Source organism: Suricata suricatta, chromosome 13 (genome assembly GCF_006229205.1).
Source record: "Suricata suricatta isolate VVHF042 chromosome 13, meerkat_22Aug2017_6uvM2_HiC, whole genome shotgun sequence".
In the NCBI taxonomy this organism is placed as follows: Eukaryota; Metazoa; Chordata; class Mammalia; order Carnivora; family Herpestidae; genus Suricata; species Suricata suricatta.
Window position 1 is genome coordinate 85,980,303 of NC_043712.1, and position 22,263 is coordinate 86,002,565.

At 47.5% G+C, this 22,263-nt stretch overlaps 1 protein-coding gene across 1 annotated transcript in view; it reads right to left on the minus strand.

The window, feature by feature from the left end:
• LOC115275980 (contactin-associated protein-like 3) overlaps positions 1-22,263 on the minus strand; it is a 149,649-nt gene that overhangs the window by 121,889 nt on the left and 5,497 nt on the right. Inside the window, exon 2 of the mRNA XM_029919691.1 lies at positions 15,006-15,199. Within this exon, the coding sequence (XP_029775551.1) occupies positions 15,006-15,131 (126 nt within the window). The 5' untranslated portion in view covers positions 15,132-15,199. The remainder of the gene's footprint in view (positions 1-15,005; positions 15,200-22,263) is intronic.

The window sequence follows — 22,263 nt, forward strand, 5'->3', positions numbered from 1 at the left end:
CAGTCAGTTCTGGCCGAAACTGCCGTGCACTGAGAACAGGGAGCGGCATCTCCCGGAAGGCTGTCTGTGAACTTGGCCGGCCCTGGCTTCTCGGGGAACACAAAGTAGGAAAGGAATCATCTCAGCGGGACTTTGGCAAACAACATACAATGGCATTCATCAGGGAAAGTGGCAAATGAAAAAGAAAGTATAACTTGGAAGTCATAAAGCTAAAATTGGGAGAAAAAAGCAGATAGCACAATCCAAGCATGTTTCCCTCAAAGTGTAAATGAGACAGGGAATTTAAGAATGAGATTTGACAATGGCGTAGAGCACTGGATCTGGGGCACTGGCCAGCCCCCAGCCCAGGGAGGAGGGGGTGAGGGGCAGCAAGCTGCTGGGCTGAGGCTCTGCAGGTGGCGAAGGCACCAGGACCTTCCTACCGCCTCGCATCTGCATCCCTTCCCTGCTTTCTCCCTTCTCCTTCATGCTTGGCCTGAAGTAGTTCCGGGTTTGGAGTGAGTTTGAGAACAAGACGTGTAAGGGCTGGAGAGGAGCGTCTCCTGTGGCAGGGGCTTCAGAAAGGACCAGTGAAAGGCAGAGAGGCAGAGAGAGAATGGAGTTCAGGGACACTGTGCCCAGACAAGGGCCACAGAAAACTGGAGCCAAGCCTGGTATGGCCGTCCTCACTCTTCCATTTTCCAGAACCAAGATGCCCCAAGATGCCGAGCGAGTCCACATCGCTGTACAAAGCAGGATAGGATTTCCCCAACGCTGAGCAACTCTGTGCTGGGTCCCACACCTAAAGGAACAGCCACGTCCAGTCTACATTTCACTCCTACTGGACACAAACAATCCACAGAGGCACCATGTGGGGACCCTGAACAAAGGCGGCGGACCTCTAGGAAGGGAGGAGGCACAGTCTGGGTGGGATGGCAGCAAACCCCATTGTTCTGAATGCCTCCGAAGATCCTGAGGCCAGCAAGTCCCCAGACATCTCCTGACCACCGTCCTCAGGTGCACTTTCACCTGCTAACCCCAAGTGTTGGGTGACTCGGGTTTGCATCTACCTCACCAAGAGCACAACCATCCTCCGATGCCTTCCCCTCCCGTTCTCGAACACCTTCTGGTTTGCTGGGAATCTATCTCAGAGCGGTGACAACAATAGCAACAATAATGAGAAGGAGAATAAAGGGCCACCTCAGTCATATCTTACAATATTCCAGGGTAGCATAGACCCTGACCATTGTGTAACTCCGACCTTCATTTTCTTGTTCTGTAAAATGAAGACACTCACTGGAAAAGATGAAATGATATACGCATCTAAAATGCTGAAAACCATGCCGGGCTCACAATAAACACGCAGTAAATGTTAGACACCAGCCATTGCGCTTCACCTTGACTCAAACACCAGCTTCCCTCTCTGCATCCCACTCCCTGTAGTGCTTGTGGGTGCTCTTTGCTCCTTCTCCTGGGTTCTATTTGCCAGGGAGTCCAAAAGGTTTTTTTTTTCAATTTCTTGTCAATTACAGATTATTGCTCTTCTTCTCTTATAAAAAACAGGTGCAACAGACAACTTGGGAAAGTAGCTCATCTCCTGTCTGATAAATATCATTCGACTCTAGCCACCTCCATTCTTCCCAGCCATGGTCACATACAGATACACTGGAGTCCTAACTTCAGAACCCATGAATGTGACCTTGTTTGGATATTTGGTCTTTGCAAACATCAAGTTAAGATGAGGTCATCAGGGAGGCCTCTGGGTGGCTCAGTTGGGTGAGCATCCAACTCTTGATTTCAGCTCAGGTCATGAACCCAGGGTCGTGGGACAGAGCCTTGTGTTGGGCTCTGCACTGAGTGTGAAGCCTGCTTAAGATTCTCTCTCTCTTCTTGTGCCCTGTCCCCTGCTCACCCTCTCACTGTCTCTCAAAAATAAATAAAATGAAAAACAAATTTTTTAAGGTGAAGTTATCAGGATAGGCCCTAATCCAATATGATCGGGGTCTTTATAAGAAGAGGACAGACAAGACCGGAGAGGAGATGACACAAAGACACAGAGGAACGTGCCATGTAATGACAGAGAAAGACATCAGACTGATGCATCTGCCAGCCAGGAGCCCCAAGAATCACCCACAACATCATGCGCTGTGAGAAAGATATGGAAGATTCTCCTCTATACCCTCCAGGGTGAGCAGGGCCCCACCAACAGACTGAGTCCAGACTTCTGGCCTCCAGAAATGTGAGGCCATAACTATTTGTTGTTTTAAACCCTAGGTACTTAGTTAACGGCATCCCTAGGAAAAGCTTATAGGGATAGACTTAATTCCTTTCCACCTAATGGTGCCCAAGAGTGTTTGAGAGGCAGGTTTTCAAGAGAGCCTGGAGATCACGGTGTGCTTCCTTAAATAACTGATTGATGTATTTAATTAATTTAGGGGTAGAAAATCTATTGGCAATGCAATGAATGCATGGACCATCTCGCTTATTATGATTTAGGGATGTATAGATGGAAAAGCATTGCCACAATACCTCGTGCTCCGTTCTCAAGATACTTTTCTGCTAACCCTCAAATTTCCTTACAGGAAACAGGGGCTTTTCGTGTGTCTGAATGATCCCTCAGTGGGAACTTAGCTAATAAAGCTTTTGCGGCTGCGTACAGGCAAGCTCCCCAGGGGTCCCTTTCTGCTGCTCCTGAAATTTTTCTCTTCTCTCTTAAAAAAGAAGGATATTGAATCGTTAAAATGTTCAAAGGTCTGAAAGGAAGATAAACCATTCAGGTTTGGATGATTAAGAACATTTAAAAATACACAAGAGAAGACAGGACTTCAAATCCAAATAAAGTGCATTTGCCTGATGCACATCCTGTGTGATTTATCTTCAACGTCTCTGTTGGTCACAGACGTGATGTGAGGCTAAATTCTGGAATTCCTGCTGCCTGCCCTTCCGCTTGCTCGCTCACAGCTCCTCCTGGAAAAGGGCTCGGACCTTGCACTCTTTTTCAAAATGGGGCTTTTTGGATCGTCGTATGTGATTTTTCCTCAAGGGCCTAAGGAAAGGAAGACTATGCCAGGAAGGAAATCAACAGAGAGCTATAAGCACAGCACAGGGTGACTGGGATGTGACTGGCCCTGGGGGGCCCTGTCTTTGGGACATGGCACTCACCTGTGGACACACGGCAGACAGATGCGCTCGTCTCCATGCCCACAAACTTCTGTACCATAAGCCCAGAGGCCGCTTGTCTTTTTAAATGCAAGAAGAAAGTCACCTAAAAAAACTCTTCCTTAAATTGAAATAATATTTATTCTGATCTGTACCATCAGAAAGCCTATATCAGGAATATATTCACAGGGGGGAGGACTTAAGATTCTATTTACATGAAGGACACTCGAGCCTAAATCGTCTTTTCAGCTGATAATCTCGAATAAGTGCTGAACATACTTTTTATGTGTTTATGTTTAATGAAAAGACAGTATGAATGATACATCTCTTAGCCATTAGCATATAGATCTTAGATTGGACATAATTTACGTCAAGGGTACAACCTGGTGAGAAAGGCCAGCACGGAGTGCCGTGAAAGAGGAAAGTCAATGACTGCAGGCATTCCAGACAGCGGCAGGGAGAGACTGGGCATCACATAAGTCATGGTCGTCCAGAAAACTATATGGGAAATGACACCATTTTGGAAGCCATCTACCTGCCCGGGAAGACAGCTTCGTGACTGAGTCAGCTGCTCCTGCCTCCCGAGCCCCACAGAGACGCAAGGGTCCCTGACGGATGCTGGTGCATGCAGAAGGCTACTTTAGAGGACAAGGGCATGGAACTTGGGAGGGTCCCTTGACCCCGAGCAGAAGAAGCAAGCCTGTACTTGTCTCAAGGAGGCAGCCCCTCACCTCTCAGGATCGCTGGTCTTAAAGACCCCCCGAGAATGGCCGACATTAAAGCCCAGCCAAGGACTTGCATTCCTGGCGCACCCAGCAAAGACACATAGAAACAAATAAACACACTGTTCAGATGAGGATGCAAAGAAACGAGAACTCTGGTGCACCATGTCTGTGGAAACGCAAAATGGTGCAACCACTGTGGAAGCCAGCTTGGAGGGTCCTCACAAAATTAACATAGAATTACTATATCCAGCAATTACACTTCTGGGTTATATCCCCCTAAAAACGTCAAAGCAGGACCTCCAAGAGATATGGGCACACCCGTGTTCACTGCAGTATTATTCACAGTAGAAACTCAAGTGGCCATTGATGGATGAATTGATGATATCTTAGTCCGTTCAGGCTAATAGAACAAAATGCCCCAGACTGGGTGCGTTATAAACCACAAAAAGTGAACTGCTCACAGTTCTGGAGGCTGGAAGTCTCTGACTGGTGTGCCCGCTTGGCTGGGTGAGGGTGCTCTTCTGGGCTGCACACTTTGTCTTCACCAGGCAGAAGGGGTTAGGGATGTCTCTGAGCCTCTTTTATGAGACGCTGTCCCTTTCAAGGAGACTCCACCTCATGACCTAAGTACCTCCAGAAGGTCCCACCTTGGGGGATTTGGATTATAGCAGATGGATTTTTTTAATAGTTTATTGTCAAATTGGTTTCCATATAACATCCAGTGCTCTTCCCTACAAGTGCCCTCCTCCATCACCACCACGTCTCTTTCCCCCTCCCCCTCCCCCTTCAACCCTGGGTTCATTTTCAGTATTCAATATTTAAGTCAATTCAATTCAGGTTTTGCATCCCCCTCTCTCCCCAACTCTCTTTCCCCTTCCCTTCCCCCTGGTCTTCCATTAGGTTTCTCCTGTTCTCCTGTTAAGATGATTTTTAGTGGGACACAAACATTCAGACCATAGAGCAGATAAACAAAATACAGTGTACCAATATGATGAAATACTGTGCAGCCTTTAAAAAGGAGAGGTACCTGGGTGGTTCAGTCAGCTAAGGGTCTAACTTTTGATTTTGGCTCAGGTCATGATCTCACAGTTTGTGGGTTCGAGCCCCACGTCGGGTTCTGTGCTGACAGTGAAGCCTGCTTGGGATTCTCTCTCTCTGCCTTCCCCTGCTTGCTCGTTTTCTCTCTCTCTCTCTCTCTCTCTCTCTCTCTCAAAATAAATAAAGCACACTAAAAAATCCTTTAAAAAGAAGGAAATCCTGTACATGTTACATCATGGATGAACATCAAGAACATTAAGCTACGTGAAATAAGCCAGGCACCCAAGGACAGACACTGTATGATCCCACTTACATGAAGTATCTAAAGTGGTCAAAATCATGGAAACTAATAGTCAAAAGGTGGTTGGTTGCCAAGGGCTGGGGGAGAAAGGGAAAGGGAATTTGAGTTCACTGTGTTCAGACCTTCCATTTTACAAGACAAAAAATTTCTAGAGATGTGTTGCACAATATGAATGTTTAACACTACTGAACTGTATACCTAAAAATGGTTATTAAGGTAGTGAATTTAGTGTTCTGTGCTTTTTACCACAATAAAAAAAACTATTCTGTATTTTCTTTGTTTTGTAAAAAATTGTTTCAATACCTAGTATTTAATTGAACAGCAATATATGCGTGTAGTTTAAAAATAACAATTATTGTGCATTTTTAGCCTCCAGCCCTTTACTCAGAGTGAGAAATGCTATTAATAATTTATTGCGTATCTTTCCAAAATTATTCCATATGTTTACATGCATATGTATGTATATGTTCACCTTGGGGACTTTAAATAGGAGCACTTTGCTTTATTTATCTAGTATTTTTTTTAAATATTTTATTTAGTTTTGAGAGACAGAGACAGAGTGCCAGCAGGGGAGGGGCAGAGAGAGAGAGGGAGACACAGAATCCGAAGCAGGCTCCAGGCTCCGAGCTGTCAGCACAGAGGCCGATGTGGGGCTCGAACCCAGGAACTGCTAGATCCTGACCTGAGAGGAAGTCAGATGTTCAACCAACTGAGCCCTCCAGGTGCCCCTGGAGCACCTTGCTTTAAAATAATGTTTTCTAAAGCTCATTATCAATAAATAGATTTACCTCACTCTTTTCAAAGGAACGCATTGTATGCAATACTATATTATTCCATAAAATGGAAGTATCGCAATTTATCTACTGCTCAGCGACCAGCAGAGAACCGGATGGTGACCTTAAGGACCTGAGCACTGTTGTCACAGGACCTTTCTGTGCACCTCACCACCTGTCTCTGTGGCATTCATCCCCAGAAGTCAAGCTTCTTTTCGGTGTAGACGGTGTACTCAAGAGACTTAAAGTGCCTCTTTTTTAGGACCGTCACCTTCAGAGCTCCGAACAGCAGCAGCTTTAGACACTTTAATTTTATGGAACACCCTCCCCCCCACCCCCCACCGCAAGGGTGTGCGACAGCGAATGCCTTTTCATGCTCTTAGAAGCCTTTCTGTTTCATTTTGTTTACTATTTATATCTTTACCCATTTTTATATGATTCTTTAAAATCTTACCCATTTATGTCTAAGAATGTTTTACAAATTAAGAAAACTTGGGGGCGTCTGGGTGGCTCAGTTGGTCAAACGCGACTCTTGACTTTGGCTCAGGTCCTGATTTCACAGTTCGTGGGTTCGCGCCCCGCATTGGGCTCTGCGCTGGCAGCACGGAACCTGCCTGGGATTCTGTTTCTCTCCTTTTCTCTCTGCCCATCCCCCCCCCTCAAAATAAATAAATTTAAAAAATTAAATAAATTAAGAAAGCATGTTCTTTGTCGTATATTTAAATTTCCCCCAATGTAGGTTTGTTGTCTCCTGATAGCATTTTTTTCCATACATCGCTTTTAAATTAATCAAATTTATCAATCTTTTTTGTAGCATCTGGGCTCCCCATCTTGCGTAGCCTGCTCTCTCCAACAGTTAATACAAAACATTTTCTAACTCCGTCCAGTCCTTTCTCTGTGGCTGATTTCTTTTATTTCTTTTTTATTTTTTTAATGTTTTATTTATTTTTGATAGAGAGAGAGAGACAGAACATGAGAGGGGGAGGGGCAGAGAGAGAAGGAGACACAGAACCGGAAGCAGGCTCCAGGCTCTGAGCTAGCTGTCAGCACAGAGCCTGACGCAGGGCTCGAACCCACAAACGTGAATCTGACCTGAGCTGAAGTCGGAGGCTTAACCGACTGAGCCACCCAGGTGCCCCTGATTTCTTTTAAATTGTACGTATTTTTGGAATTTAAGTAGAGATCCTGCTTTAGTTATTGTTTCCAGGTGGCTACCTAGTTGCCCCCGTATCATTTATTGAATAACCCATTTTTATCACTTATATGAAAATGCCACCTTTATTTCATGCTAACTCCATAAATATATTAATGAACCCTATTATGTTTTGTCACTAATTTTTGCATTAATATGGAATATAAACAATATTAATATTAAGTAGCTTCAAACAGCTAGATGTAAGCTCTGTAAGGCATTTTCCTAGCTTACCAGGAATAATTAGCTTCAATACAATGCTTATTACCAATTGCTGGTTCTTCCCGCATGCAAACATTTTAAGATGAAATTTAGAAAAACCTCCTTTCAGTTCAGGGTTAATTTAGGATGAATATACATCACTATTACACTATCAAGTGTAATACCCAAGGACAAGGATTAATCGCACTTTTCTTTTATGCCGCTTGGTGGTGTTTTAAATGTTTTTTGAGGCATTTCCTCTCAATTTTATTGTTTGTGATCCCATTATACATGAGGTCCACAGTTCCTTTATCTGTTAGCTAATTACTTGTAGGTACAGAGAGAAGTTAATTAATTTTGGAAATTACTTTCATAAGGAGGTACATCGCTGAGTTATTTTTTAAATTTTTTTCCCTCAGGAGATTTCCTTATGTTCTCAAAGAGCATATAGTGATAATTTTCCTTCAGTTCTAATTTTTGTGCCCCTTGTACCATTTCCTTCTCTACCTGAATGTACTGGATAACTGGATAGAGGCTTAACACATTCATCTTTTAAGATCATATTAAATAAACGTGTTTTTTTTAAAAAAAACCCTCTAGATTCTCAAAAGCAAGGGAAACCCCAAATTGATTCTCTCTGGGACTAAGTTCTGAAATAAGGCAGAAGTAGAAGCCTGCGACTTTATCCAAAGATGAAGAAAAATAAGGGGAAAGACAACTTCTGACCCAACCCAAGCTGTTTATGAAGACAATGCACCCACAGGACCGTCACCACAGAAATGCTGAGAAGCACTGATCTGTCTCAGATTGGTGAACACGCATCCATTTCACATCAGTGTTTATACTGTTTCCTGCGTCATACTGTCCAGTAAATGATACTTAGTAGCCATCTGGAAAAAATAAAGCTGTATCCCTACCTCACACCTTAAATAGACACAAAATGAACTAAACCAGGGATCAAGCAACCTGTAGGCGTAGGCGAGAGCCAAATGCTGCCGGTTGCATATTTTTTATAAATAAAGTTTTATTAGAACACAGCCACACCTGTTCATTTACATAATACCTGTGGCTATTTTCAATAACAGAAGAGTTAAATGGTCAGGACAGACAGAGACTCTGTGGTCCACAGCACTGAAAATATTTGTCACCTGTCCCTTTACAGAAAAATCGGCAGACCCCTGGTCTACACCAACGCCTCTGTCAATCTGGGACCTTTAAACAAATCTGGATGACATCCAGCCTCTTAGCTGATGCCCGACCTCACTGCTCGGAAAGCCTGAGGACCGCTAATCAGAAATTCTCATCATCTCACGCTTTTGAGCCTGTGACAGGAACATTTTCTTATATACTCAAAGCCTGTCTCCTCTTTTAAAAAATATTGTTATTTATTTCATTGTTGCCTCTGGCCAGACAAATTTAAAAATGGGCTCTGCATCAGAGGCGGACAACCGTTCAAGTGGCGGATGTCACGGGGCTGCACCGCACAGGACGCCAAGGGAGTGGCCGGTAGCTGTGCTGCCACGCCCCTCCCCCTCCCCCGGGACCCTTTCCTCAGGACCCCAGTCAGCCTGGCTCCGAGCCACTTTTGGCTCTTTTCTGTCAAAATCATAGGCCCCGGAACTCCTCCACAGACAGACCAAAGTGCACACCACACTTCCGCAATCTGCACGTCTACAGGATGCGTGTGAGCCGTAGGATTCGTAGAGGTGACCACCACTGCACAGGAGACCGAGTGTTGGCACAACACCCTCTGAAACTGAGCTGCCCAAGTTGTATCAGGAAGGAAGCAGTTCCAGGAGACCCTGATGGAAACGCTCCCGGAGCCCCCCCCCCGCCCCCGCTTCCTCCCCCTCCTCCCCCCACTGGGGGACTGGGCTCAGCACCATTTCCTTTCAGTGACTGTGCTGCTAGAGGGGCTTTTTTTTGTTAAGAATTTAATTTTTCCACCGTTTGCCTTTCTTGCTGAAGACAAAGAAGAGAAGAGTATTTTTGTGCTCTTTCAATGAATAAATAATCCTCCTCTTCAAGCTATCTCCCCTGTGACTCTCCATTCATATAACGGTTTACAATACACCTTTTTCATAAACTCCATCCTGATTTCCATGGATCGCAAAAAACACCACTTCGGAAACCGCTTGGTTATATGAAAAGTAAAGCTGTAACGTGTAACATGTCTCGGGATCTCCTAGTGGTCTTGTTACACATCTAAGACTCTGCTTCCCCCCCTCCAAGGTGACAACATGTGGCTACTCAGAGAAGCCAAATCATTACTTGTACAAAGCGGTGAAGTAGGTACACAGGATATAGAGAGAAACAAGCCTTAGTCCTGGACTTCAGAACTGATGGGAAGAATGAGATGAGTAAATAGAGTCAACGCGAGGAATATGTGAGAAATGAAACAGAAGGGAGTGTCTAAGCAACTTCGGTACATCATGGAGCGTTCCGGTCTCGGAAGGCTGTCAGTGACCAAGAGGGTAGGATGTTCTGCACAGAAATCAGGGAGCTCGGACAACAGGCTGTGTTACAGGGGAGCCCTTGGTTACTTTGTGTTGGAAGCTCAGAAGGCTCATCTACTTCTCCACCTCAACCTTTCCAGCTGCTCTGAGAGTTTTCCACAGATCAGATCCAGTGTTTATCTTTATGGTCACTGCCACCTGCACTTAAGGGCAGATGAGACCACCTGAGGTCCGACAGGATGTACAACTTTGTGGGGAAGCCAGTGTTAAACTTCTCACACTCAGATTTGGCACCAAAAGCCTCCTGCTGTGTCAGTAGCATCACGTGGTTGGCTAAGGCTTCAAGATGCCTTAACTACCCATCCGGTGGAGGTCTATTTGAGGCCAGCAACTTTTCCTTAATTCAATCCAACAGCCCTTTACTGAGAAGCCATAATAGGCCTGGGCCTCTGGGGGGCCCAATCCCCGACCTAATGGCTCTCAGAGCCCTGGAGGGGGAGCCACGCATAGGAAGTCCAATGGTGGCCCACAAGGGTAAGCGCAATCAGCAAACCATGGCACAAAGTCGCTGCCGTGGTGATCAATGTGCTGTACATGAGGATGGTTAAGGAGACAGCCATGTCCCCAACAAGGCTGAGTACATGAACGTGATCGATAACAGAATCGTTGAAGTGTGGCTCCCGGTCATTCTGCTAAAAGCCAATCAGTCTCAGAGCAGAACATGGAATTGGTGGGCATGGCCTTGGCTTGGGCCTCATTGGACATTTTCTGCAACATCCCATGTGATGTGAGGTTTGGACCTGTTGAGTCATGAACTCAATAATAAGTGGGTTGACCTAGACCTGAGAGACCCCAACACGTATTTAGATGACTGAATGAATATGAACCTCTGTCAAGTGAATTTCCACTTCTGCTCGCAACAAAAGCTCCCTACATAGCAGAGGGTCTACTTCCGCACACAAACGCTTTTCCTTATTTCTGATTCAAGTTGTTCCTGCTATAATTTGCATGGTTCTTATCCCTCTCTCTTCTGAAATCACACTTGGGTCACATGATCTTCCTATTTATACCAAGCAGCCATGGTTCCTTTAAACCTGAATTCATGGGGTTTTCTTTGGTTAGGCAGTATTTCAGATACATACCATACACACACCTACCTGTGATCTGGATTTGACAAGGTGAGTATTTTGTTTTCTGTACATCAGCTCCTTCTCCCCAACAAATAAACCACCGCAGACATAATGAACACCCACCTCATCCCATCTGTCTTGCTTCCAATATTTCCCTGTCATTTCTTCTACCCTGAATCCTTGGGGTCACTTTGTCACTCTTGTAGAGCACCGTAAGGTTGTTGTGTCTTTCAATACGATATTAATTAGTCTCACTAATTAGTCTACATTTTCTACTTGGCTTAGGTTATAAATTACCTAAAGTAGAATAAAGGTTCAAATGGTTTGCTATTTCTATTTTCTTTTCAGCTATGGACCTGCTGATACACGTTTTTTTCAAGGAAAAAGAAATCTATTCAATAGTATTATTTATACTCAATCATATGCTTATATCAAATAATTTCTTTTCTCATTTCTTTTCAAATATATTCTACCAGTCTTAGAAGAATGCCTTTTTTCACACAAACATCCTGCCTAGGAATAAAAATCCACTTAAATTCTAAGTTGCAGTGCATTCAGACTAACAATCCAATCTTAAATTCCCACGGGATATAATCTTTGAGTTCTGATGAGTTCATAATGGGAAGAATAAAGCCCTAATTAATGCAAAATGTACAGGTTCGGGAAACAATATAGTTCTCAAAGATGAAACTAGCTTTAAGCACTTGGTTGATCAATAAAGGCAACGAGAAGACACTCTGAGCTGTGTCCCATGAGGTTGGTGACAACTGGGGAGAAAGGGGGTGTTCTCCAGCCACAGGACAACGGACCAAGGCTCCTACGGGAGGATCGGCGGCGCAGGCGGACACTGTGTGGAACCCTGCGTCCTTCAGCAGCGGCACGATTCCCCGTGAGCCTGGCACGTACTGACGGTTAAGGAGCAGAGCGATGTCCTTGGCGTCTCAGTCAGCACTCCCGGGATCCCCTGAGCATCTTGTTAAAACGCAGATTCGGATTCAGTGGGCCAGATCCACCCCCCCTGAGATTCCGTTTTTTCTATTGAGATCCAGGGGGGATGCTAACGGCCTGTGGGCCATATGCAAAGTTGTAGGACCCAGGGTAACCCAGGTGCTCTCCCTGCAGAGGAGAGGACCGGAGTGGAAACGTGCTGTATAAGGAGAGGAAGGCAGAGAAACATATGAAAAAGCAAAGGCTCAAGGAGAGAGAGACAAGGGCAGGAAATTTGATAATATGGCCCCTCCCCCATCAGGGTGGCCGCTAGAGCCTGACATGGCTCGACCCACAGCCCAGGGGCTTTGGTCCCTCGTGTGGGTCGGACCGAGCCACATGGGCTCTGCCAACAACCACAGACAGGAGTTGTCAGACAGGCGCTCGGCAGAAGCAGGCAAGTCAGAGCACCTCCCAGACCTCGGAACCCGCCCTTCTGTACAGGGAAATAAATGCCGGAGCGAACCCAGGGGCGGCGAGGGGCAAGGCCAAAGACCACTGAACCCCCTCCGTACGCTGTGGCTGGACTCCCAAGTCACCTGGACGGATTCAACTCCCAAGGCTGGCCCGTCCCCAAGACCCTCGTGATGAGAGAGGCCCTCTGTGCCTAACGCTTGTGCGAAGAGTGAGGTTTACACTCAGCAGTGTCTTCCCTGCAGGGGTCTTACGGGGTAGAGGGTGTCTATGCGACCAGCCCCAATAAATACTCTGGCTGCTGAGTCTCTAATGAGTTTCCAGGATTGGCAACACCTCACATGGATTGCTAGAACTTTCTGGGGAGGCATTAAGCACGTTCTATAGGGCTCCACGTGGAGAGGACTCATGGGAGCTTATGCCTGGTTTGCCATGGACTGCGTCCTATGCACCTTTTTCCTTTGCTGATTTTGCTTTGTATCCTCTAAAAATCATAGTTTTACAACTACACACTGGTCCTGTGAGTCCTCCCAGCGAATCACAGAATCTGAGGAGGGCCCTGGGGACCTCTAGACGCCTCGGAGGAGAAGTCTTGCCCAGAGTCGCCAGAAAAAAAAAAAAAAAGCAGCTCTTCCCACACCCCACACAGAGGACCCAGCCAGGAATGCCCAGACTTCAGACCCGCAGAAACCCTGACGCAATCGCGCAGTTTTGCATTAGGCCACGAGGGGCGTGGGAACTTGTTACAGTGGCCGCACAAAACTAAGAAAACGGCAATATTACTTTACTCTTTTATCAACGAGTGTAAACCTTTCAAGGGGACTTTTTTAGAATCTTAAATTCACTGTCCAATTAATGTCAGCGATCCAGGAAGAAAACCACATCAGGAAGAATGGGTCGAGCCTCTGGTAGGATACGTGCTTTTTACTTATCGTTAAACTGTGCTGACTCTACGTGAGCGGGCGAGAGAGCAGCCCAACCAGCCTGATCCTTTTCCAGAAACTGTAGGAATAATCTCGTAATGATCAACTGGTGTGACTTCCTGCTGTCAGGGTTAACTGTATGTAGCGTCAGGCCCAGAGCAGGAAATGAACCCATTTAAGCTGCGGTGATGGACAAAGAAGATCTTCCTAATGGAGATCAAGACTAACTAACTAGAATTTAAATAAAAACTTGAAATCAGGGCTCAGCTGGTTAAGCATCCAGCTCTTGATTTCCACTCAGGTCATGATCTCACTCTTGTGAGTTTGAACTCTGTGTTAGGCTCTGCAACAACAGTGTGGAGCCTGCTTGGTATCCTCTCTCTCTCTCTCTCTCTCTCTCTCTCTCTCTCTCTCTCTCTCTCTCAAAATAAACGAATCAACTTAAAAAACTTGAAATAATAAAATAAACATGCATTAACTATCAGTTGCCTGATTTCAAAACATAAGACTTAATTTTGAATAAAAGTTCTCTATATAAGTAGATGCTTCATTAAGTTTTCACTGTTATTTACCTTCTTGTTTGTAAGTGAGAGAGTGAAAGTGGGGAAGAGGGCAGAGGGGGTGGGGTGGAGAGGGAATCTTAACAGGCTACACCACCAGCACAAAGCCGACACAGGGCTTGATCACCCTGGGATCATGACCTGAGCCGAAGACCAGAGCGGCCTGCCAGCCAAGTACAAATGCACACAGAGCTTCTCATTTAGAGAAGACCATGATTTATAGACCTGAAATGCTAACTAGACAACAAAGTTCATATATTTTAATAGTCAACAAGTCAGGTAATGGATGCCTGGCTGACTCAGTCAGCTGAGTGTCCCACGCTTGAGCTCAGCTCAGGTCACGATCTCACGGTTTGTGAGACTGAGCCCCGCATCGGGCTCTGCCCTGACAGCCCAGACAGTGGGGCTTTATTCCTTAGATTTCACACCAAGCACAGAGCCTGCTTGAGATTCCTTCTCTCTTGCTCTCTCTCCCCCACTCCCTCCCTCTCCACTCATACATGCCCATACTCTCTCTCTCTTAAAATAAATATTTAAATATTTTTTAAAAAGGCAAACAAAATTTGATTATTCCAAAAGAAACACGATATGTAGTCAGAAGTCGAAACTAGGTCACTGATAGAAAATAATTATGATTCCAAAGAATCCCAGAGATCTATGGCCCGTGCATTACAAGGGGCCACACAAGTACACAGTTTCCTGTTGGAGCCGGACCTGTGTCCCAACACGTCTGTAGGAAGACTCCCCATTACACGTATTTTTAAATGTTTGGGGTCTTCCAGAAATCTCGCTGAATCAGAGGACACAGAAGAATGAATTCACTTAACTGAACATCGCTGAGGTACTACCAACTCCCGGGTTATGCACCAAGAAGTAAAGCAGGTTGTGTGTGGCTTTATTCCTTAGATTTCACACCATGTTAAGGACTAATGGGAAGACATTTTCAATATTTCACTATATTACAAAATTGTTTTACTTTTACTTATTTCATAAATTATGCATGGGTAGCACATTTTAAAATGCCACATGTGTCTTACATCGCTTGGAAACACTTTCCGAGTAATTTCGGGGGCTCCATTTCCATACTTGATCTGACAGATTTGCAGCAACACGCGGTAATTGGCACAAGTCAGGCTCTGACAGACGGCCTTCTGGGAAGGAACGTACCGAGATGCTTTCTTCTCGCCGATATTGCTTCCAGTTCCTCCCACCATCACTGAACATGAGGACGTAGCCAGTCACCCAGTCGGAGCTCCCGTATCCTCCCTGGGTGGCCACCGCTGTGACCTCCATTCTCTCTCCAAGGTCAATCTGCAGCCACTGGTATTTATCTGACACCAGTGGAGACCAGCCACCAGCCCCTTTGGGTGGAAATAGAAACAGGAAAAAAACAGTAAATGGAAAGAAATTTTTGAGATCTATATTATCCTGTAAGAAGGGGATTGTAAATAAAATTTATGAAAATCATAGTTTCAAATTCTGGAACATATAACTGCTCTTAATTACACACACACACTCAAAACCACGGGTTAAGCCAATAGATGAGTTCTACATAAATTACTTGGGTTTTTGGCTCATAACCCCTCACTCCCTGGTGGTTCCCACTAAGGCAAAGTGCTTAAGCAACAGGTGGACAGCTGAACCTACTGTATCAATGCTTTGAACTGTGTCTTTATTGGCCTTGATGTATGACCTACCCTTGGCTGGACCTACAGGAAAACACTCAGACCATGGTAAAACTAGAGGAACTTAATTCAGGAATCCCAAGGCAAGGAAGTGCAGTATTAAATACTGGATGAGGAAAGTGGTGAGGGCACAGTCCTACGCCCGAAATGCTCACAGATTCATGTGAGAAACAGACATTTCAAAGAACGATTTGAAATGCATCATGGTAGGGGCGGAGGGGAAGGTGTCTCTGTGCAGGGAGAGAGCCCTGAGAGGCAGCAGGGAGGTTAAGGAAGAGCCCAGAGTGAGTGACAGGCAAGGACTGTCTCAGGTTTTGAGGCCACAGGTGCAGAGCAGAAATCACTGTGCCTGGTTTTGTCCCGTGCCAATGAGAAACAGAAGTATTAGAGGTATGGAAGGCGTATTGTTGACCTATTTTGGTCTTCCGGTTGAACAGAAACATGAATTTGGAATTTGGATTTAGAGGTCACATTGAATTTTCTTGGTTTTAAATGAATATGTGATATAAAATTGGGAAGCAGTTTGAAATGCATTCTGGAATTCATAGTTTGCTACTTATCCACGTCTAGAAAACATGTGTGACGTAAACCATCCCTAATATGCCAAAAGTGGATTTTTTTTTAATTTTCCCCACTGTCCCAACACATAGCTTGTAGTCCCCATAATAAGGTCTAATGCCTTGGACAACATTTACTGTCTTCTCATCAGGAGTCTGATTGACATCCACACTCGGTTTTGCTAGGGCCACCAGGGCTGGGTGGGGTAGGGGGGTGACATGGTCACATGACAGCTCACAGGGGAACAGAAGGCGGGCTCTTGCAGAGGGACGTGGGGGCATCGCTGGGAGGTGAGCACATATACCCCTTCACCATGTCTTCCGCCAGCAGCACTCCGTGTACAACCTTTAGCAAAAATCTACAGCTTCCGCGTTCTTTACAACCCAGATTCTTCCCAAGGTTTGCCCATTTTCCTGCAGTGAATCGTCTTTCAAATATTCCACATTTTCCTCTCAACATACCACAAACACAGTGCCTTTCCCTTGGACTCAGAATCCTAAATATGCTGCAATTTCTGTTGTTCTGTAATGCATATCTTAACTCTCCATTCTGAAATAATTCCTCATGAATAGAAGGGCTGCAAACGTGGCACAGAGAACTCCTGTCTGCTTTTTACCCAGTTTCCCCTAAAGTTAACGTCTTACATCACCATCGTACTTTTATCATAACTAAGGTATTTACAGGGGCGCCTGGGTGGCTCAGTCACTTAAGCATCCGACTCTTGATTTCGCTCAGGTCCTGATCTCACAGTTCATGGAATCAAGCCCCATGTTGAGCTCCGTGCTGACAGTGTGGAGCCTGCTTGGGATCCTCCCTCCCTCTCTCTCTCTCTCTCTCTCTCTCTCTCTCTCTCTCTCTCTCTCTCTCTCTCTCTGTCCCTCCCTGACTCGTGCTTGCTGTTTTTCAAAATAAACAAATAGACATTAAAACTAAGATATCTATACAAGTACAACAGTAATGACATGACGAACTTTACTTTGATTTCCCGTTTTCCCACTAACGCCCTGTGTCGGCACCAGGATCCTATTTAGGCACCACGTCTCCTTCATGTCCTCCAACCTGGGACAGTTTCTCAGTCTTCCCTTGTCTCTAATGACAAGACTGGTGGTCATCCGCACTCCTATTCTACTGGCTTGTCTGAGGGTCCCACTAATGGTGGAGAAATGGAAGTCCTTCCAGATTCTACAGATTTTTTAAGTTTAGTTATTCATTTTGAGAGAGAGAGAGAGAGAGAGAGAGAGAGACAGACAGACAGACAGAGACAGACAGAGAGAGAGAGAGAGAGAGAGAGAGACAGCAGGGGAAGGGCAGAAAGAGAGAGGGAAACAGAGAATCCCAATCTCTGTGCCAAGAATGCAGAGCCTGACTTGGGCTCAAACCCATGAACCACGAGATCACGACCTGGGCAGAAAATAAGAGTCTGATGCTTAATTGACGGAGCCAGCCAGGCACCCCTCCTTCTGGGTCCTAGCTGAGAGCTAGCTCACAGTCCTGGGAACATTACTCTGCCACTGTGTGTGGTTTTATGATGGTCACAAAACTAAAGTGAAATCTTAGGGGTCGGCATTTAGCTGATCATTTTAACCTGGAGATTCCACCTCGGAAATTTTATATGAATCAGTTCAAATCTCTGAGAAACCACTTAATGTCCTGTCTTCTAGCTCAGACTGGTTGGTATTGAAGTTCTAAAGAAGGTACGAATGATACCCTGTTTTGCATTTTGTAATCTCTCTGTGTCATTTTTAGTCTCTCTTAAAGCCAGGAAGTGTCATTAGTGTGGCACTGCCCGTGCAGAAAAGCACCAGCAGCAAACATATCATGTTCCCAGCATGTTGCCCTGGACCAGCCCTCAACACCTACCTGTTACCTACGGACCTGCACACGTCAGGTGCTCCCAGGATGCACATCAGGCTCTCTGACTAACTAGGTCCTCTGGTAAAGGAGGTTCAGCACGCACAGGGCCAAGGGGCAGCTCACTTCACAGGGGACAAGGTCCCAGGTCACCCCCGGATCGTGCTGGGTGATGACGTGGGCTGCCGTGCACTCCCTCCCGTGGGCACCACACACTGTCTTTTTCCACCGCCACCTGCCTCTCTCCCACCTCAGCCCCTTACTGAATAAAGTGTCCCAATCTGTACAATGGAAAACATATCCAGAGGGTCCAACTTGCACAGAGCGAGGGTCCAGTGCCTGGATCACAAAACAGCCTTCTCGCTCCTAGGGCAAGAGCGGTAGGGGCATGTTAGGGCTGTAAGGAGGACCCAGCCCGAGGAGGTGTTAAGCACCCAGCACTCTCCCTCCCTCACACTGCAGGGTGCTGGAAGACAGTCATGGTCATGTGACTTTCAGGTGAATGAGGGGCCACAGGCCGAGAGGGAAAAGCCCAGAGTGGCCCCTGGGAAGAAGGGCCAGCACACGGACAACCCCTGACCTCCCCACCCAGAGATCCTGGGGCTTGACACGCTGAAGCCCGTGTCACAGTCCCGCTGAGGGGACTTGCCACATTAGAGGCAAAGAAATCCCAGTGACCTACACTGGCGTTGCTGGCCGGCAGGAAGTAGCCAGCACAGAAACTGCCTCTGGGTCTGCCTCGGTGGGCTCCGATCCCCTTCTGGACCCCCTCCCCCAGTGCTCCTGCACTCTGCTAGCTGCCTGAGCAGGGGTGCGGAGGGGGAAGGCGAAGGTGGCGGGTAGAGGGTGGGGAGGGACATTTCCCAGAAAGTGCACCCTAAGGGGAAAGTCACACGCGGCTCCCTGCATGCAGTGCAAAGCTACCCTATCACGGTTTTGTACACAGACGATTCCAAAGTGAAATAAAAATATGTTCACGGGTCAGTTTGAGATGTGTAAGAAGTGCCAGGGACCCTGAGGGAAAGAAAGTGCAGAGCTGTCCCATCCACGGGGGGCTCCCGGACGCCCTCTCTGCCCGCCGCACCCCGGGGAAAGCGCCGGATGCCCCCTGACACCGAGCGTGCGCCACCGCAGCTCCTTCTGCATGAGATGTGCAGAACCTCCGAGGCCGTGCGTGTCCCTCTGCTGGGCTCACATATACCCCTGACGGAGCTCTAGAGGAACGTTCATAGTGCAGCAGCTCTCAGATCTGAGTCGATCTGAGGCTTTCCAGTTCCTGTTTGGAGTTCTGCACGGACAGGACTGTAAGGGGATGCTGCTAATCTCCCCCCTTAGAAGCAGGACAAGAACTGGCTGACAAGCCCATCTCCATTGAACACGAATCCATCCCTCACTTACGACCCAGTAAAATGTGGGGCTGAGCTCCCTCTGATCCCGTGAGCCCTCCGTGCTGAGAAGGAGCGCCACCTGTGGGACGTGTCCTAATTCCACGAACGCATCATTCCAGGACTGATCCAGAGCCTTCGGGAGAGCAGTCAAGCGCCGAGGCCAGTAGGCACAGCGGGCCCTCACTCTGCTGCGTCCAGGCCGCCAGGAAGGGCGGGGGTCCAGGCACCGTGCCCCCCCCATGGAGGGGCTTTCTCAAGGCACTGTCTCCTTCTTTAAAAATTAAATACGCTGCAGGATCGTGTCAGGAGATGCAGCGATGGGAGGCTCAGAAACAAAACCAAGACAACTAAATTATCTGCCCATTTGCGAAGGCTCAGTCGGCCAAATGCCTCTGGAAAAAAATTCCACTGACGCTAAAACTTACATTTTAAGGATGTTGTGCATGTGCTGTGAGGGCCTCGGATGAAGAGTCACGTACAGATTACCTGTTCGACAAAATCGGGCGTTCGGATGAACGCGAGAGGGAGAAGCCCAAGCACGGAGACAGGTGAACGTGCTGACGGGGGCGCTCGGGCGGGCGAAGGCTGGCACGCCCGCGTGTCGGGGCAAAGCCTGCTCCACCTGATTTCCCTAGAGGAAACGTGGGGACAAACAGAGCGGGCCGGCAAGCGTCGTGAGACTGGCGAGTCCCCGAATCACCACCTCCGGGCCACCCCTAGAGCGGGCAGGCGTCTTCGGGGCTGCAGAGCCGCTGACCACAGGACCCCCGGAGAGGTCCCCCCGGCCTTTGTCCCGGGCTACGATCTTCCGGTGTCACAAGAGACGTGTGCAGTTCAGGACTCCCGGGGGCTTCGATTTCAATGTGGGGTCTAGGCACCATTAGGGATCCCGGGTCCCTCATGAAAGACTGCTAATGGGACCTTACCAGATGGCAGCAAGAAGGTCATCTAGCAGGTGCACCTTCACCGGAGGCCGGCACAGAAAAAAGAACGAAAGGAAATCCCTAGAAGGGGCAATACAGCTGAATGTGCGTGGATGGGAGGCCCTGGAGAGGCATATGAGGGGACCAGACAACACACATCTCTGTGGGATGCCGCGATTCAGAAGTCAAGTGAATGAAGGCATCATGGTACACGTCAAAGGTACACACTGTTGGGGCGCCTGGGGGCTCAGTCAGCTAAGCGTCTGACTCTGGATTTCGGCTCAGGTCACGATCTCGCCATTTGTGGGTTCAAGCCCCACATTGGGCTCTGGGCTGACAGTGCAGAGCCTGCTTGAGATTCTCTCTCTCTCTCTGACCCTCCCCTGCTCACACTCCTGCTCGCTCGCTCTCTCTCTCTCTCTCTCTCTCTCAAAATAAATAAATTTTTTTTAAAAAAGGTACATACTGTTAAATAAATAACTTTTAACTTCTCTGTGTATTATGAGTCATATAAAAAGTGAATTAGTTTGAAAGGAGCCCAGACTAGAATTTCTGGACAACTGTTGTAGAATGAGGTAAGAAAGGTTGCCGCACACTATGTGGAAGTTGCTTACTCTTGGAAAAATGAAAACTCGCATGGCAAAATCATGGCCACCAGGAGGTGCTTACTATGCAGATTCTAAACACCAGAAATAACTCTGAAGAGTTAAGTTGCTGTGTTCTTCACGCTTTTTGTCCAGCAAGTCCTGGTGGCCAGTGACCACTATACCACTGAGCCCCAGAGACGTCAGGAGGGCAAAGAACAACTCAGAAAACAGGAAACCCAACGTGTGCGGAGCTGGCGTGGGGCAGGAAAAGGTGGGACCCAGGGGGTCTTGGGAAGAGAGGGAGTGGAGGACGAGTGAAGGTGGGGAGTCAGACCCCTTGCTCAGGAACGAAGCCCCTGGGGCCAAGAAAAGAGAGAGGAATGAGCAAAAGGCGGAGGACAGGCTTTGGCTTGGCTTCCACTGGAATTCTGGGAGATGCGCTGGTAGGGGCCACGCAGCCACTACACGGTTTGCCAAACACTGCCTGCCTCCTCCCTTCCCGGCAGGAGGGGGACTGCTGTCCCGGCCCGTGCAGGGGGCGAGGCTACGTGACTGGCCTTGGCCAACAAGCCGTGAGTGGGAGTGACAGGTCCAGGTCCAAGCTGCCAGGACAAAACCATGTGATGATTTTCCCCCTCAGCACGGTGACCCAGAATTCCCCACTGGCCATAAAAGGGGACACAGAAGTTAACATGAGAGTCTGACTCAATCTGAAGACAAGGTCAACTTGGCAAGAGCAAGCTAAACTTGTACTGGAGGGCTCAGGCCGGAAGCCAGGTGAGACTCACAGCCCGATTCCAGGGAGACAGGAAGTGACGTGGCCCGAACAGTCCTCAAGGGGCAGATGGCCCTGGGGGTGCGGCCTTGCCAAGCCAGTGCCATGAGGCATAACCGCCACGGGCTTCAGAGGGGATGCCAGCTAACCCGCAGGGCTAAGAAGGCCTCCCACCATCCTCACCCGAAGTCGGTCTTGGAAACAGCAGGAAAATCACCCACAAATGTGAGCGTCTCCGGGAGACATTCACCCACCCACTGGAGGCTACTGAATCCGGAAGAGAGGGCGGACTGCTTTCTTCTCGGGTAATTCCATAATGTGAGCTGCTTGGTAGAGAAAATGACCAACACCGCCTCCCTGAAGGTCGCTGGCAACAGTGGAAAGTGCTGGGTTTGTTCTGATTTGTCTCATCGAGTACCATCGATTCCATGGTAGGAATCTGGAGACTCTGGAGCTTGCGGAGCGCCATGGGAGGGTCAGAGCAGCTCTGCGTGCGGTCCGACAGCTCTACACTAAGGTCTGCACACACCCTGCTGCGTGGGCTTCTCTTCCCACAGGCCGCCATCCTGCACTTTAGACAAGCTGTGATTTAATAACGCTGCACGGCCAGCAAGACAGTGCTCTGTGCCTTAGCGCATGGGTATGTTTTACATCGGTG